Source organism: Staurois parvus, unplaced genomic scaffold (genome assembly GCF_062004578.1).
Source record: "Staurois parvus isolate SC_StPar_1 unplaced genomic scaffold, SC_StPar_1.0 ptg000550l, whole genome shotgun sequence".
Taxonomy (NCBI): Eukaryota; Metazoa; Chordata; class Amphibia; order Anura; family Ranidae; genus Staurois; species Staurois parvus.
Window position 1 is genome coordinate 391,914 of NW_028318346.1, and position 18,243 is coordinate 410,156.

Consider the following 18,243-nt stretch of genomic DNA (forward strand, 5'->3'; position numbering starts at 1 on the left):
TTCTCATTCTCCTTATCCCCAGTGATCAGACTGCAACAATGCAATTTGTAGCAAGTCTAGCACGGGCAGTTCTGTGTCAGACATTGCACAGGCAACAGGATTTACACAATTGTTATTTCTGAGTTAGCATTTCAGTCTAGGAAGTAGATGTTGAACCTGGACTTTGCATGAACAAAGAGAGCTCTATTTTTTTTGGAGAGAAAAAGCAGATGAAGATATTTTTAGGAGTAATCAGTAATGTGCTGCGCTTAATAAATATAGAAAACACCACTGTGCTAGATAACAGTATAAAGAAATTCCATGTAAAAAATCACAAAGATCCCAAAGTAAAAAATGTCAGTGTGCCTTCAAATGAACCTGTGTCCAGCCTACAATTAGTGGGTGGTTCCTGAAGTGTGCCATTGCAGTGGATCTGCATAATAGCATATGCCATACATGACTTTTTTTTATAATTTATATGGTCATGCTGTTGAAACTTTCTGTGCTCACAGAAGGCCTGAACTTATCTCTACATATTGTAACATGGGCATGCTGTAAGCCATTTTGTTCTTTATATTCCTTTAGTATAAAAGGTGAATCTAAGGTCATGGTTTCTGAACAAAGACTTTAGCCTCAGACATTCTCAGTTTCTTACAGCAAACTTTCCCAGGTTGTAAATGTGGGGGGTATTGTTGTCACTGGATAAGGACTGATCATGGTACCAATTTGCAAGATTAATTGAGAAGGCCATGTCTTGGACGTAACAAAGGACATCAACATCTGGAAAAAGATTTTGTATTAAAATTTACCTTGTATATGGTGTTATTATGTGACAGGATTATTTTATCAAAAATGTCAGTTGTAGTATTATTATTGCATGAAGTGAATACTTGCCTAATTAAGTAATTTTTTTTATTTATATTACTATATTCAATCTTTTTTTTCTCTCCCAAAATTATTTCTAATCCTACATTTTCCCCCTTTAGGTAAATGGGATCATTTAGTAAAGAAAATGGACAGCTTGAGTGACATCATAATTAGGCGAGATAAGCTTTGCCCGTCTAGGTTTTTTGGGGGAGGAAAGTTAGCAGATAGTTGGATCAAGGGAGACAAAGGGGAACAAGGACAACAGACAGACACACATTTCACACACATACCTCACACACACACACACACCTCACACACCACATCACACACCACATCACACACCACATCACACACACACATCTCACACACACATCTCACACACACACCACAGAGTCTATAATGGTAATGTGTTTTCTATATTTATTAAGCACAGCACATTACTTCTTACTGATTTGTATGCTATGGTAAATATCGACTAGCACGCTTGCAGCTGTTTTTTTTTAAACCTTCGTGTAGTTTCTCACTTTATATATCTGTGTGTGAAAGAGAATAAAATACCAGGAAGTGTTTCACTTGCATATTATTTGCATGCTTGCACATGAAAATATATATCTGATACTAGGTACTTCACTAAAATCTAACTTGGATCAGCGGCAGAAGCTCAAGGTTTAGAGCTAGAAAGGAAGCTCAAGGGCAGAAGGCAGAAGCTCAGGGTTTAAAGTGGATGTAAATCTCAGACATGAAATATGAACAAAGCATATCCCTCTATAGTGTCTGCTTGTCTCAATTAAGAGCACTAAGTGTCATTTCTGTCTGCTGCTTTGTTCCTCTGCTATCAGCATGAGTCACTTATGACAAGTTTTCCTGACACCAAGAGAAAAATGGTGACAGGGGAGGGACCTCCAGCAGACCGACAGCCGCAGGTGTGTGTGTGTTCTGACCTCTCAAACAGCTTTATAACTTCAGCACTTTGAATAGATGAAGAGAAGACTCTAGATAAACAGGTACAACTCGTATAGGACTTTCATCTCTGTGTATGACCTTAGGCTAGTCACTTCACTGTGTATATTTAAGGCTAAGGAAGTGTTACACTTACATATTACTTAACAGGCTTGCACCTGATAATATATATTTGATGCTGGGTATTTCACAAAGCTCTTAATTGGATCAGTGTTAGAAGTTCAAGGTTTAGGGTTAGGTGTAGGTCAGGAATGCAGCTGTTTGAAATTTTGAATGTCATCAGACATGCTTGCCTTGGTCCAGAAAGCTTGCCCTAATTTTTATGTGTTTCTAAAACAAGATCATATTTGTTAAAACTCAGATCTAGCCAGTTTGTTTTTCCATGTTACAGGCTGTAGAAGTTGCAGAAGACTTCAGCAGTGGTAGCAGTGATGAGCTCCAGGAGGTACGGATGAAGGCATTCCTCTCACTAGCTCGTTTTTCAGATGCCCAATATCAGAGAATTGATAAATATATGAAGTCATCAGAGTTTGAAAATAAGCAGGCATTACTTGCAAAGGCCAAACAAGAGGTAGAACTAATACGACAGCACAAGGTTCAGACTAACAGGTGGGTGTTTATTCCTATCTGACTTATATGGATCTTTTTTAAAAAATAGAGTTTATTTTTGACATGTGTGCGCACCGTATGAAAGTAGATGTGACCATCACATTTTACATGCTTTCTTTTCCATGTTTTTAATATACATATTTTCTATACATGCTTGTAGAAGCTCTGTCTGTAAATGTGAGCATGTGGTTTGTATTGCTAGCCATACAGGGTTTAAATTGTCAGCACCACTCAGTTTAACCAGTTGCCTACTTTCGGCATGTTGTACACGTTCGTAACAATCTACACCTCTGAAGACAAGGCGTCTCCTGTACATCCAGGAGATTGCCTGCAGTTTCTCCTCTCCCCTGCTCCTTCCTGTGCGCAGCCCCATGAGAACTGGTGTCTGTAGAAAGGGGAGATCGCAGTCCTACGATTGGCAACCAATCTGAAGCCTTCCTCATTCAATGATCACCGTGACAGCCAATCACAGTGATTAACCGCTTTTCAGATATCCTATAGCAGATATGCTGCTACATGGTGGCAGGGGTGCGCAAAATCACGTGTATGTATATGCATGATTTTGCATTTCCGGGTAGGGGGCGCACGCCCTACTCGTGCTTCTATTCGCAGCCTCGGCTGTCAATCACCAGGTCCCAGACGATGATTGCTCGCCCACACCCGGTGATCGCAGAGCATTACCAACAGAGGGAGAGAACTGTATGTAAACAAAACAGTTTTCTCCCCTGTCCGCTCCTGCACACTGCTTTGTATGGCTCTGCATAGCACAGCCATACAAAACAGTGTGCTTACAGTTGAAAGCACAGACAGCACAGAGTAAAACATCACACAGTTAATCCTTTGATCGCCCCACATGTTAACTCCTTCCTGCCCAGTGCCATTAGTACAGTGTCAGTGCTCTTTATTAGCACTGATCACTGTATTGGTGTCACTGGTGATGTCAGTGACACCAAGTCAGTTCCCCCCAGTGTCAGAATACCTGCCGCAGTCCTGCTATAAGTCGCTGATCGCTGCCATTACTAGTAAAAATAAAAATAAAATTCCCAGTATATGTAAACGCTATAACTTTCACATAAACCAATTAATTTACATGTATTGTAATTTTTTTCTTCGCAAAAACATGTAGCAGAATGTTAAATAGCAAAAAGTCAAAAGTATTGTTTTTTTTCCTCAAAATTGTCTTTTTTTTTTTTAATAGCACAAAAAATAAAAAATGCACAGGCAATCAAATACCATGGGGGAAAAAAAGGACATAAATTTAATTTGGGTGCAGCGTTGTATGACAGCACAACTGTCAGTTAAAATAACACAGCGTGGTATAGCAAAAAATTGCCTGGTCAGGAAGGGGGTAAATCCTCTGGAGGGCAAGTGGTTAATCAGTGTGCCAAACAATAACAAAAGTAACACAGTACCTGTCTTATCTCCTCAGTTCTCTGACATACAGTTATCTGTGAGTTAGGCTACGTTCACACTAGCGTTGTGTGCAGGCGGCAGAGAGGCGTTTGGGAAGCGTTTTTACCGCTTCCCAAACCCTTGTTCCAATTCTGCACATTACAGCACATGGTGCTGTTCTAACGGGAGCATTTGCGTCGTAATGCGTCACGTCTGCGGAGAGGTAACACCATTCAAACTGCATTATAGGCATTTGTGGGGCGTTTTTAACGCTCAGCAAACGCCTTGCAACCGCCGCTAAACCGCGCATGTGGCGTTTGCCGAGCGTTAAAAAAACGCTCCGCAAACGCCGGACCAACGCTTGCCAAACGCTATAGGGGTGTTTGGCAAGCGTTGGTAAAACAGCCAAGTTTGAATGAGCCCTAAGAATGCTGCAGCTAGCACAGAAGAATGTTCACTGTGCACAGGTAATTAGTTAACCTTTAATTAACCCATACATGCCTTATTTAACCTTTAACTATTTAACCCATTCATTTCAGTAGATCACCCTGTATAAGCACTATTTAACTATTTCCTCTCCTGTTCCATTTTTCCATTTTAAATTTCAATTAGTGATGCATTATGAGAAAAGTGAAATATATGCAAAATGTTAAAATAAAAAAAAAAATTCTTTTGTAAATAACTTTGACATGCTTTGCACCAAAAACTTAATTTAGTGTTGTGGTAAATAGAACTATTAGCTATATACTTGTTTTTTCCCTTTAAAATGCAAAATAAGTAAAACATTCTCAGGAGATCTTCGGATCAAAAAAAGCCCCATTAAAAAAAAAATATATAATTATCAATTTTGTATCCTAAGTAATTACAGAGTTAAAGACTCATGAATACAAATGTGAAAATATGGTCTGGTTCATGGGGAATAAACAGATGTGAGAGCTGAAGTGCTTAATAATTGACTGAGCCTGGTGCAATATTATCAGCTGGACAGTGATTGCATCCTATCAGATGCAGTTATTGCTTAGGTGTTCAGACAGCTGCAGGTGCTGTGGCTGCTTGAATACAGTAGCCGAAAGTCCAGATACATCTATCCATGCTGTTTAGCATGGATGGAGGAAACATATGATTTTCTTCTCATTCAGCCCACGGGAAATCTTGCAGTTTATGGCAAACCCATCTCTGCTTATCAGTCACTGTGTTGTCGCATGAGAAATCTTTAGACCATTAGCTCACAAACCCTTCAGCTTATCTACCCTTTCATGAAATTTCAAATTATTCATTGACCCCTAAACATTTTTTATTTGAAAATAATTTAATAAATACCACTACTGCTATGAATTCAGTATTCATAAAATTAATTATAATCATTGTTGAAATTTCCCCTTGGTATCAGCTGCTGCTATAACACCCCAGTCGCACTGGGTGCGACTTGGCATGCAATTTGCATGCCATACAATTTGCAAATTGTATTCCAAGTCATACCCTATTGTCTGCAATTACAGCGGTCAAATCAGTGCAGTTCCAACTTGGTCGGAGCCGCACCAATTTCTACAGTAGTACATGCACTGCTTTTCGTGTGATTTGCATAGACCTCTGTGTCAGATGTCTTGCAAATCGCAGCTGAAATCGGCATGTCCCCCGACTTTGAAATCGTGCGACTTCACTGTTAGTCGCACGATTTCAAAGCCGGGCTTGATGTGACCGTAGACTTATGGTTGTTACAATGCTGAAATATACGTAAATGTACAGCAATGAATTCTTTTTGCTCTGCTTATCACTATAGGCGTACTCATAGGCTCTCCAACAGAGTTTGAGGTGAGGAAGTATGCTTAGTATGGGAAGTAAACACTTATATCCTTCCTGGGAAGGGTAGGGTGGATGGTCACAGACACACAACACAAAGCACACTAGTGAAAGAGGCCTGTAACAACACACAACTGACAGCTACCACTCAATGCTACCTAGGATTGGCCAGCAATGGCAGTTTATCTCCCCTTCAGGACTAGGGACTGGTGTGGAGCTCCACAGAGACCCTTAAAAGATTACTTGACCATGTAGTACAGGATTGAATTGTACCTAGATTACTCGACCCTAGCCAATCTTCTATCATTTATCAACCAGCTATTCACCTCTGGACATTTACTGACCCCAGAGATTTTATTATTTACTTGGATAGTCACACTGACCTTTGTGGTGTCGTTATTGAGCTTTTTGGGGAACCTTTCATTAGACAAGCTAGATATAGTCATTTTAAGTAGTGGTAGATTTGCATTAAAGGGAATGATGCCCAGTACAGGCAGGCAAATAAATAATCCCCAGTATTACGTGTTCTTCCTGCAGCTGATTTTTCCCATTAAAGAATAAGTTCACCTTTACTAACATGCTATATGTTACACCCATAGGGTATTACATGTTACTCAAGCACCTGCCCGCACCCCGAACCGATCCCCCGTTGTGACAGCGGGCTGGGGATCCTCTCCTTATACCTGGTATCACAATTCAAAAACAACGTGGCCACACTGCTGCCTCATTTATTCAGAGTTCTGAATGAATAAACTACTAACAGTTCTGTCTGCCACCACTGCAGACAGCTTGTAGTTCTCAATGAACTGTGAGGCCTCTGGTGAGCACTCTCGTAGTTCATTAATCTTCCTGAACTTCAGTAACTGCCTGCCTGTACAAGTAAATGGCTGTATTGACAATCTGCTAGAGCCTGACATTGCAAACACGATCTGATCACGGGTACAATGCTCTGCCGGCTCCTAGGAAAAAAATAATAAATCCACATTTTTTTTTTAACTGAAAAAAATGTGCATTTATATATTATTTTTTTTTTTTAATGGATTTATTGTTTATTCTCTTACCATGCCTTATTCTGCAATGTCTCACTGTGGAAGCAACCATAATGTTAGAGGCGGGGTTTCCCAATGCTAAATCCTGTAGCAAGTAGAGCAGTGAGCAGTACAGCAGTTACTTCTGCAAATTTCCTGAATCTAGAAGTCAGAAGCACAGTACCTTAGAGGCACAGAATTGTGGCAACCACCCCAATCTATAACTAGCCTTTGCACTAACGTGCACATGGAAGAGCTTTGCAGAAAATTTTCCAGTACACTTACCAGCTAGCCTGCAAAAACAACAATTGACCCCATCTAACAATTCACATTAAAAACAGAGGGTTTAGTTGCACACATTTGCATATATATATATGTGAACGCCACAGTGCCTCGCCAAGGCTCCTCTGTATACTGCAGTTCTGATAATATGATTTTGGGGGTCTCTAAATTGTAACACATATAGCTGAAGACAAATTTAGGACAGATTTGCCTGGTGGGATCCCATTCCTCCTTAGAGGCACAGGAAAGCATCAAAAGCCCAGCAAGCGCACAATTGCAGCTGCAGGCATCCAATGTGTCCTCACACCAGTACCTTAAATCTTTCTCTAGAGAAATGCAGCCATGAGATTGTTAGTACAGGAATTCATGGCATCCTCGCATACAAGAAAGAGCACTGGTACTTTCAGTGAAGATTCTGGACAAAGAGTACTTCTTTCAAGGTACTGGTTAAAACATAGCAAATTATCACTTTTGCATTCTGGTCCTTCCATCCACTAAGGGACACAATGGATGAATAAAGAAACCTAAATAGAGAGGTCCCTGGTGTGTACGTACAAGAACAGGTTTAGGAGTTACAAAAAAAAAAAACTACTAACACCCGGCTCTTAGCCCTTTAATCTATTCTAAGCTTCAGCCTTCCCCCCACCCACCTGGTGATCGTTGCCTTTTCCTCAAATCTAGAAAACCTGATTCAAATCTATGTTTGCAGCTTATGTTTACACGGGGCTGTATTTCCAGCCAGAAAAAGATTCCAGCACCTTTCTAAAAATGCAACAGTTGGGAAATTGCAGCATAGTGCTTTTGAACACATTTGATTTCCCTGTTGTTTCTGCACCCGCAAATGCGCTGCGTTTTTAGATATGTGGGGGTGGCATTCAGAATGAATGGCAGCGCCATACCTGTTCAAACAGCAGAGCATTTTGCCTGTGGGTGGTTGCGGGTGCTGGATTCACTGAGATTCCCGCATAGATCTAAACCAGACCTAAGAGGGGGGACTACTGTGCAGGAGTCAGCAGCCCTGGACAAGAAGAGGCTGTAAATGCTACAGGAGGATGCCACCATCGGGCAGAGGTGGGAGAGGCCTGGCGATTTTTTTTTTTTGTCCTTTAATAAATCCCGAGCTTGTCTATTAACGCTTAATTTTCTTTACAACGTAACCATTACAATCCAGTGAAAATGTGATTTGCCTAACAGGTATACTGTGAAGGTGCAAAGAGAGCTGGAGTTGGATGAATGTGAAATTGCAGCATTGATAGAAGACCAGAAGCGTTTTTTGTGTACAGCTATAAAGAACTATATTAGCTGTCTGGTGTCTGGAGAGGAATACAACATGTGGATCTTCCGCCTGTGCTCTCTCTGGCTGGAGAATTCCCGGGTGCCTGAAGTTAACAACATTATGAAGGTTCTTTTTTTCATCTAACGTTCATAAAATTAACTTAACTGATGTGGAGAGGTTGCTCATGTATACCCTACTTCTGCCATGTCTCCACAAGGTTACATTTTTTGGTATGTGCAGGTGAAACAGAGAGTGCAAAAATAAAAGTAGGCTTGAATCTCAACCCCTTCCCATCAGTCTGTAAATTAGTAACATTTTAATATTCCCTCCATGCGCATACAACGAAAAGCTAAAGTCATGAACCTACATTTACTGTATTTGATTTCCCATAGTACACACAACATGTAAGTGCAATTATTTTAGTAAAATGTAACTACTAAATACCTTTTTTTGTCAACAGATAGTCTTTTGACTTCTATCAATGTCTAGCAGAGCACTGGTTAAAGCTTGTAGGAGGAGTTTTCATTTTGCTCTAGGAAGATGCAGGACCCCTGACATCTGTCTGGATAGTGCTGATTGGCCCTGTGCTGATCTGCCCTGTGCTGATCACATGCACTCTCCCAAGAAAAACAAAAACATCTCTAGCAATACTCACTAAATTGAGCATGTGCAGAGTGACTCCACAACATATGTCTTATCAGGAGTTAAGAGGGGGGCACTGGAAGAAGGGGAGGATCAGAGAAGTCAGAATCAATCAGCCTTTTTACACAGTACAGAGGATTAACCCCTTAGGTTCCATAGTGAGCTTAACAAGCATGCTTTACTGCATATGCAGACTGATTTTACTGTTGTGGGTTTAGTAACACTTTAAAGAACCTTCAATTCCACAGAACTCTTCCCATACAACTATATGTGCATTTACATATTTTTGTATGTTATTACATCCAAATAGCCTGACACCACTACTGGACGATGCCATCTAGTACATGATGTGAGAGGTGCCACTCTAGTGACACACACTTTGCTTCTTCCCTAGCAGCTACATAAGAAAGATTATATAGGTTGGTGAGGGGGAGGCAGAGTAGCTGGGCCAGCACAGGGTGTATAAATACACTAATTGACAAGGGGAAGATGTTATGCAAGCAGGAAGGGGGCTGTAATAGGAAATTGACTCCCCCTGGATTAATCAAACCTGACTAATAAAACTAGTTTTTAAAACTATGACCGGTTTTTTTCTTGATGTTGGGTGTTTTCACTGTGATATATATATATATATATCATTTAACCTTCTGCTCACTTTTGTAAAACTATATCCTTCCCTAATACTAGCATTAAAAAACATCTTGGGTCCACCTTACAATGCAGCTCACTGATTGTGTGTGATATATATGTTTTTAAGCATTTCTGCCTTCGCTGCAACACGTGTATAAACTTATTGTTTACGATCCTTTTCTGTGTAGGTGGAGTCAGAAAAGATTCCCTCCCACAAGTTCCTCCCTCTAATGTACCAGCTGGCTGCTCGCATGGGGACCAAGAACATGGGGAGACAGGAGTTTCATGAAGTACTCATTAATGTAATTATCCAGCCTAAATCAGTGATGCATCTACAATGAGCCATTGCCTTAAGTGGTAATCTTGTATTTCCAGTTTTAGGTTCCTATATAGGGAGAAATAACATGTTATTGCAACCCTAATTTAGTGTTCTTATGCTACGATTCTAAATTAAATAATATTGAACAGCTTCAATGCTTTGTATGGAACAGGTTTAAATCTGTGATGTCTGTAACATATTTCATTATCTAGGTGGTATCTAAGCTGTAATATATATGTGTGATGTTTATTATATTTTATCTACAGTATGTGGGAATTTATAATCTATAAATATACAAACATATAAAATACATATTTTTATCCATCCCAGCAAGGCTTTTCGATCTGAACTAGCAGATCTAATACGCCAGCTTAGAATTCACTAATGGACCAGCATCATTTTATATGGGACTACCATACATACTTGTCTTAAAACAGGTCTTGGCATACAGTATATGTCTTGACACTAGCCTCCTGTATTTTTATGCTCAGCAGCACTTTACTGGGAATGGTTGCACTTTTGAGCCAATCTGAATCCGCCACATTGCACAGAGCCGTCCAGCACTGAGAGGTGGAAGAAAGTTAAGGACTATGTTGTGCTGCCTGGCAGTGGTACCTGGTTAGCAGAAATGGCTGAATAAAAGTACAATTATGAATCTTTGGCTGTTAAGAAATTTACATTAATGCAAACCTTTTTACCAATTTAAAGTTAGCATAGCCAAAACCTTTTTTGTATGCCTGGGAAGGTTATTTGCTCTTTCTGTCTTATTGGGGAGATTTCTGCACTGGAATAATGTACAAATGTATGGCCTGCTGTCAATTTTTCCAGAGCACACCACATAGGAGAACCAGCCACACAGGAGACATTGCATTTTGCCTTGTCTTGTGGTTGGACTGCACTGGAATAGCTGCCTAACGCAGTCCTACAACACCTGGTGTGAACATACCCTCAAAGCCTTCCCAGAAAAGTAGAGGCTGTTAAAGAGGCTGTCCATTGTTTTAAAATGGTATGTTCAACATGCTCATATAGAACTGATGGTCAGGTGTTTACATACTTTTGGCCATATAGTGAAGCATGTGTATAAATTAACCTGCGCCTAACAAAAATTATTTTAAAATTATTATATACTCCAAATAATTAATGCTGCTATTCATAAGGTAAAAGACCCACCAAACATAAAAATATAATATTACAGCGCAAGAATCAAACAGACAATAGTGATTAAATCAACAGTGATGAAACAATAATAAAAAGTCCAATGTCCCAAATAAACGGTGATTCAGTGCTCCAATCAAAAAACGGTGCCAAAACAAAATGTGTTCTTTAAATAATATCCCCACACCATCCGTGATCACCTTCTGGTACAATCCACACTCACCAAACACAATGGACTCTTAGCTTGTATGGTTTAAGAGTCAAACTAGCTTTTATTGGTGAAGTGTGTTCCCTGGAATGACCAGATCAGAGCAGAAATGCTTGCTTGACAATCTCCAACAACCACCTTGTTCATTTAAATTGAGAATTCACAAAGGGACTATGTTGGGTCCAGAACACAGGGCAATGCTGCAGACACTCCTACCATGCACTTTTGTCTGACTTTCTCTCAACTTAAATTAACAAGGTTGCTCCTCAATTTAAATTAACAAGGTGGTCGTTGGAGATTGTCAAGCAAGCATTTCTAGAAACGGTGCAGCGCTATTTTTTCTGTTTTTTTCTAACAACGCAGACGAGCTTTAAAAATTCATCACTATGAACAGATGTGTAAAAGAGAAGACTCAGATAAACAGGTACAACTCGTGTAGGAGGAATTGTTTCATCTCTGTGTATCACCAGGCCAGTCACTTCACTAGGTATATGTAAAGGTTTACAACAACTTTAAGTTCTCGTTTACACTTGCTTCAACTTCAACACACATTAAAGCGCCTACTGCTTCATGCTTTTTGATGCTTCTGCGATGCCTCTATAGCGCTTTTTTGAAGATGGCAGATGCCCTGTGTGTTTGTGTTGATATCTCATGCCTGCAATACCTCCAAAACAAAGCAAAGCTAAAGCTGAATAATAGCTTCTCAAAAGCTGCCGGTTCTGTAATTGAGCTTTGTCATAGACTTTGCTTTGGAGACGCTTTGAAGTACCACAAAATCGTCATGGGGTATATTTTTTAAACAAAGCAAACACAATGTGTAAATAGAACTATAAGCTAACCATGTAATTTGGTGATGGGTGCTTTGATTGGTGTTCAGTGTGCTTTAAAAAATTGTGTCCAATTCCATGTCTTGAAGCTAGTGTAATCGAGCCCGAACAGCTTCTTAGTTTAAAGGTAATTATTACAAGAAAGAAGAAAAAAAGAAACACTGTCGGCACGCATTGAGATTACATACTGACCTACAATTGGGGTTTCTCTGACATACTGTAAAAAGCAGTGATGTGCTGTAATTCATATTAGTCAGAAATTGGTTTTCATTAGCTTGAATCACTAAGTCAATGTAGTCTGATACGTAATTGAATACTGTAGATTTGTGGACTTGGTAACCTGTTGCACTGTGTTGAGTTAAGCCCCCGGTTTTTCATATTTGTTGATAAATAGGGCAGTGATAAATATGTATTCCTTTATTCTTTACCAGCTGATCAGCAGAACCTCTTTGGATCACCCATACCATACGCTGTTCATTATCTTGGCTCTGGCAAACGCCGACAAAGATGACATGGTAATGAAATCAGACACCATGAAAAAGAGCCGCCTTACAAAGAATGTCCCAAAGAAGATATCTCAGACTGATGAGGTAGTATTTTTATTTCCTGATTTATTCTAATGAGGCTGTAGGCTAAATATAATCAATCTGTACTATTCTCAACATTCTACATTTATTATTATACAGAATTTATATAGCGCCAACAGTTTGCCCAGCACTTTACTAAAATTATATTTTGTGGTAAAATGATTGGCATGTCAACTTGTTCCTTAAAGGTTAATCCCACTGAAATAGAGAGCTATACACTCTCAGGATAGAAAACTAAATCTTATTACATGCCTAAGACTTAGTTTTTTTTTTGTTTTGTTTTCTATCCAGACACAGTTGTAATGCACCAGCTCTCCCCAGTATTCGCTAACCTCTTTATGCCGAGCGTACGCAAATATGCGGCTTCTCGGTGGCTGGGCTTTGATACCAAGCGGCCACATATTTGCGTACCATTTGTAAACAAACAGGTGCATGCCTTGCACGCTTCCAGCACATGTGTGAGTGTCCCATGGAAAGGTCCCGATCTCTCCTTGTGATCGGGACCTTTCCGATCATGTGATTGCCATGATAGCCAATCACGGTGGTCACATGACCTTAAACCCCGCTCCGCCTCCCAACGCCCCCCCTTAAAGGGCCAGGAGGCACAGGCGTGAAGGGGTTAAAGTGGTTGTAAAGTCAAAAGGTTTTTACCTTAATGCATTCTCTGTATAAAGGCAAAAAAACATTGAGTAGACCTCCAGCACTCCCCCTTCCCCCCTCCCTCCCGTACCTGAATCGCATTGCATTTTGCAATCTGAGTGTCATTGATTTATCATTGACACCCGCACCAGATCGCATGAACGTGATGCGATTGCAATGCAGTGCGGGAAACGCACCGGATTCACATTGTTTCCTGCACCGCATTGGTGGGAACCTGGGCTTAATGGAGTAAGGCTTCTGGGCATATGGGAGGATGTGACCACACCCACATTACAGTTCTTGGGCCTGAGCGCCCAACTGTCAGGCCTGAACACTGTCACGTGTTAGGATTCAGTCGTGTCATCCACATCACGTTTACTCAAGGTGTACTGACAGGTGGGATGCAGCAAAGGAGCATGGATGGATGAGTTTACCCTGCTGGCTGAAGGGTTAACGAGGTACTGTCAGGATTAATTTAAATACTTGTGAACAAGAAATTTTCTCTGTGGTAGGAAATTTTAAAAAAGTGTTTATTTTTGTTAGGATCGGATGGAGGCTGCACGCAGTATTGTGAATACAATAAAGAAGTGCAGAACACACATGGTGCGTGATGTGGAGAGGCTCTGTGATGCATACATAATTTTGGCCAACATGGATGCCAGCCATTGGAAAGCCCAGCGCAGTAAGTACTGCTTTATTTTTGTAATATGACATTTAAATGGTAATGAGAGCACAAAGCATTTGGGTCTGAGGCAAATGACTCACTGTTCTCTGAAGAGCAAGCAGAATATAATTCCACTATTTAAATAACTAAAATAAATATTATACAAGATTTTTTTAAATATTTTTCTTGGGTACTTCTGGGTACTCGCATATAGATATTTACTTTGGTGTAAACAGTGCCAGTACAATGGAAGTACAGTACTAAGAAGTTTAATAAGACACTGCTTTTATATCGAAGCCATTTAATCCTTTTATCTCCAGATGTTGATGCCTAAATTCCCTGGGTACATTTAGCAACAGCAGCATGCATTGGTTAAATTCACAATAACTAATTTGCATACTTATTGTTTTTCTTTGCTTTAGTGTTTTAGTAAAAGTGTTTTTGTTATAGGCTGACTTTTTTTTTTCCATTTTAACAGCCTTACCCTTTTCCCCACATGTCTCTCCACAATATAACCCCAGCTTATCTTGAGCCTTCATTTTCTGTCTAAACGCTCTCAATCATGGATTACAAACAAGCAACTGAGCAGCAGACTGTACAGCTAAAGTTTGCAGCAGTGGCCAGAGGGGAGGAGCATGCAAGTCTAAAGGGATGCTGGGGATGTGTTCTTTCATAAAACACTCTGGCTAAAGTTTACAGGAGCCTGCAGGCCCCTCCATTAAACATGGTGCAAAGACCAGCTGAAAACCCCACTAATTACATTGCTCTGTCTCAATTGTTATTATTATACAGGATTTTTTTAGCACCAAGTGTTTGCTTTTCAAATAAAAGAAGATGGAACAGGTGCAATACTATTTAATATAAGAGGGTTGGGAGGACGCTGCTCATAGAAGCTTATGTCTTGAAAACAAAATTGTGTAATTGAAAAAATGTTGTTCAGGTTGCAAAGGGAGGGAGGGGTAGGGAGAAGGGACTGTAGCTGCTCCTGGAAGCTGAGATCATTTTATCTGAATGAAGACTTCAACTTGCATGTGATGACTATGTCACAGCTAATAAAGTGATCACATGATCAGGAACAGCTCAGAAGCTGTCAGTGATTATTAGTTTTGATAGCTTTCCTTTACTTAAAACAAAATATTTTTGGATGAAAAAAATAGATGTACTCAATCACCTAGCATTACTCTCAATTCTGTAAACTGCAAGTATGGTCAACCACCTTCAGACATCACAATAGCCTGTGAGCTTCATAAGCAGTGTGTGTTCAGTATTGATGTGGGGATGGCCAGATAGTACAGCCTCCATCCTCCCTTCTATGACCAGTGTAAATCTTGCCCCAGTTATTACTGAAACATGGGCTTTAGCCTGCATTCACACCTGAAAACACTGTATTCCTGGTGATTTTGGAGCATTTGATGAGACATTTATAAACTGTTTTACAATCTTCATGCTAGCATATTTGCACGTTCCCAACTTTAGCCATTTGTTTACTGAGCTGGGCAAGGGTAGGAGAGGAGTTCTAGAGGATGAAAGCAGTTCTTCAAGTGAGAAGACGCACGTGTCACCCTTTTTCAGGTGCTTCTATTGAAGTCTCTGGGTCCAAAAATTCCCATTTATCCACTTCGGTACTTGAGCAATTTTTTCATTTTTTAGCACACTGGTAAAAATCAGCATTTTCCGCTATTACTTAAATCCCCAGAAAATCATATGTTTTCCTCAGAGGACCTATAGAATAAAAATGTGTTTTTGTGGTAAGATATTTGTCCAGCTGTTTGTCAGTCGCATCATTTCAGGAAAAAATACAATAAAATGATTTTTAGTGCACACCAACACAATATAATACCCAGTTTTGATAAAATATAAAACTGACAAGTCTTAAATTTGCATGCGCCTCTGATGTGAAAATTTACCCAAAAATCTCCATAGACAACACTTAAAAAGCCTTAACAGCTCATCAGTATAGCGTTAACTATGAGCTCTGGTGCTAGAATTTTTGTTCTCCTTCAAACATTCACAGCAATACCTTGCATGTGTGGTGCAATTGTGGTTTGCATACACGTGTGCACCCTAGATTTGCATTTGTAGGTGTATGCAGGTCAGCAAGTGGTTACATTTTTTTTTTAAACATTTTCTTTTTTTTTTTTATTTTTGTTACTTTACAATTTAGCTTTATTGCTATCACAAGGGGTTAACAAACCCCATGTGACAGTATTGGGCAGGTGACAGGTATTCTTTATAGAAACATTGGGGATCCAGTCAGCTTGTGCTACTTTGAGCATACAAGCGACATTGTATGTGAACGGGCACAATTACAAATAATGGGATTCTGCATGTTGAACCAAGTCAAACATAAGGAAACACACTAAAAAATGCTTAGCCATGAATGGGGTCTTATTGAATCCCTTAGTAATATAAACAATGTTTTCCTAACAATACTGAAGTTCTGTGTCTACTTGTGGAACTCTATTAACTAGGGGTTGAATTTATTGATCATATATCACTTTTGGTCTTGGTTTTTTTTTGTTTGTTTTATTACATATTACATTGCCTTTCCTTTTAATACTTTAAAGACAGCAAAGGGTATAGGAAGGAAAAGTAAACTTTTTTTTTTTTTTTACTTTATTGCTTCTGTATTGAAGATCAGGTGCAATGATTGTTACTTACCCAATCTTTACACTTGGGTTGTAAAAGCAGATCAAAACTGAAGAAAGCATGTAAAGAATATAGGCATAAAAACATCAGATATATAGAGAAAAAAGGAATTATGTCTCTTAAGGGGGTATCTTTCTCCAGCATGGGTAGCACACGTGGTTAGTGGTAATTTAGTTTAATTCGTTTTATTAGCTATTTAAGGGCTTTTATTTATTTTTTTTTTTATTTTTTTTTTCCCTCAATCTTTATAGAAGCTATCCCCATACCATCAGATCAACCCATCACTAAACTGAACAATTTACAAGATGTTGTTATTCCAACCATGGAACTGAAGGTATGAGTATATTGTCTGTGTAAAGGATACAACTTTTTTTCTTCTGTTATTTATTTGTAAATATAGCAAAATAAAAAAAAAATGCTGTATGTTTCAAATTGTTTATTATGCTCCTTGTCTCCTCTTGTATCCAATCCTGTTGAATCCGTTTGATTAAAAGGTGAGCAGGTATTGCCTGCTATTATATAGAGTCTAGTTAAAAAATAATTACTGTAATTACAAGTACATAACATTCATCCCATGCAGAGATCAGCAATATAAATGGTCCCTTTTTGCGGATGACATCCTTGTGATGATCACATTTCCAATTACCACAATCCCAAATCTTCACAATGCTCTTCCATTTCAGGGTTTCTAATCATTATAAATCACAGGCCATAAACATTAATCTGGACAATCAAACTATGTGCTAATGGCTAGAGTTAATGTGCCAGGCTAATGTTCTATTCACTTTAGTAATCTGAATCCTGTCCTTACCTGGGGATCAAATTGACATTTTCTGTCCCAAGTCTGGATCAGAGTAATTAAGCTCCTTTATTCAAAAAACGCTCGTACCCCACCTTCATAGTTTTTGGGAGGTTGTATTCTAGGTTGCATGTTCTCCCCAGGATTCAAACACTTGTCAGTTTTTATTGCTGTCTGTACCCCCATTAGGGAAGACTATATGTCCTGTTTAGCATTATCATTGAAAGTGAAGGTAAAAGAAAATCCCAAATTTTGGGTTGTCCCCAGAAAAGTAATAGAGGAGAAATCTTATATAGCGACGCTAGTTCTGGGGAACTGGGGTCCCTGGGGAATTTCCTTAATTTGCAGGAATTTCCTCTCACTTCCAGTTTGGCTATAGGACAGGAAGTGAATGGAAATCTCCCCAATGGGACACAGATGGCGAAAAAAAAAATCTGACAGGGGTTATAACCTCTTTTGCTCTATCCATAATGGGAAAAAAGGTTTTGCCTTTAGTTCTACTTTAACGTCAGTTTCTAAAAAAAATTACCCTATATGGAAACATGGGAACAGAACCTGGGGGAGGAGATGGAATTGGTGTAATGGCATTAACTAGTCACTATGACATCTAAGACATTCATAAAATAATCAAAACAAATTATAAGATCCCAGCCCACTTAGCCATCCACGTATCCAATGCTTCACCTGATTTTCACATTGGATGTGGACCGGAAGGCACAGCTCAACATATATGGTGGACTTTCCCAAAGATCCAGAGATTCTGAATTAGAATATATAATCTCATATACTGTGTCACCTAAAGAAATCTTAGCAATTACCCATCCAAATCGCTGATTAACAAGTTTAGCGGGCAGATGCCCGGACATACTCCAGAAGGCTGATCTCCCTCATTTTTATAGCACTTAATTAACCATTGCAAGATCCGGGAAGA

The 18,243-nt window shown here is 39.4% G+C and overlaps 1 protein-coding gene across 1 annotated transcript in view; it reads left to right on the forward strand.

Moving 5' to 3' along the window:
• ATM (ATM serine/threonine kinase) overlaps positions 1 to 18,243 on the forward strand; it is a 194,638-nt gene that overhangs the window by 140,237 nt on the left and 36,158 nt on the right. Inside the window, exons 48-53 of the mRNA XM_089691116.1 lie at positions 2,198 to 2,415; positions 8,112 to 8,319; positions 9,654 to 9,767; positions 12,406 to 12,564; positions 13,744 to 13,882; positions 16,765 to 16,847. Of these exons, the coding sequence (XP_089547242.1) occupies positions 2,198 to 2,415; positions 8,112 to 8,319; positions 9,654 to 9,767; positions 12,406 to 12,564; positions 13,744 to 13,882; positions 16,765 to 16,847 (921 nt within the window). The remainder of the gene's footprint in view (positions 1 to 2,197; positions 2,416 to 8,111; positions 8,320 to 9,653; positions 9,768 to 12,405; positions 12,565 to 13,743; positions 13,883 to 16,764; positions 16,848 to 18,243) is intronic.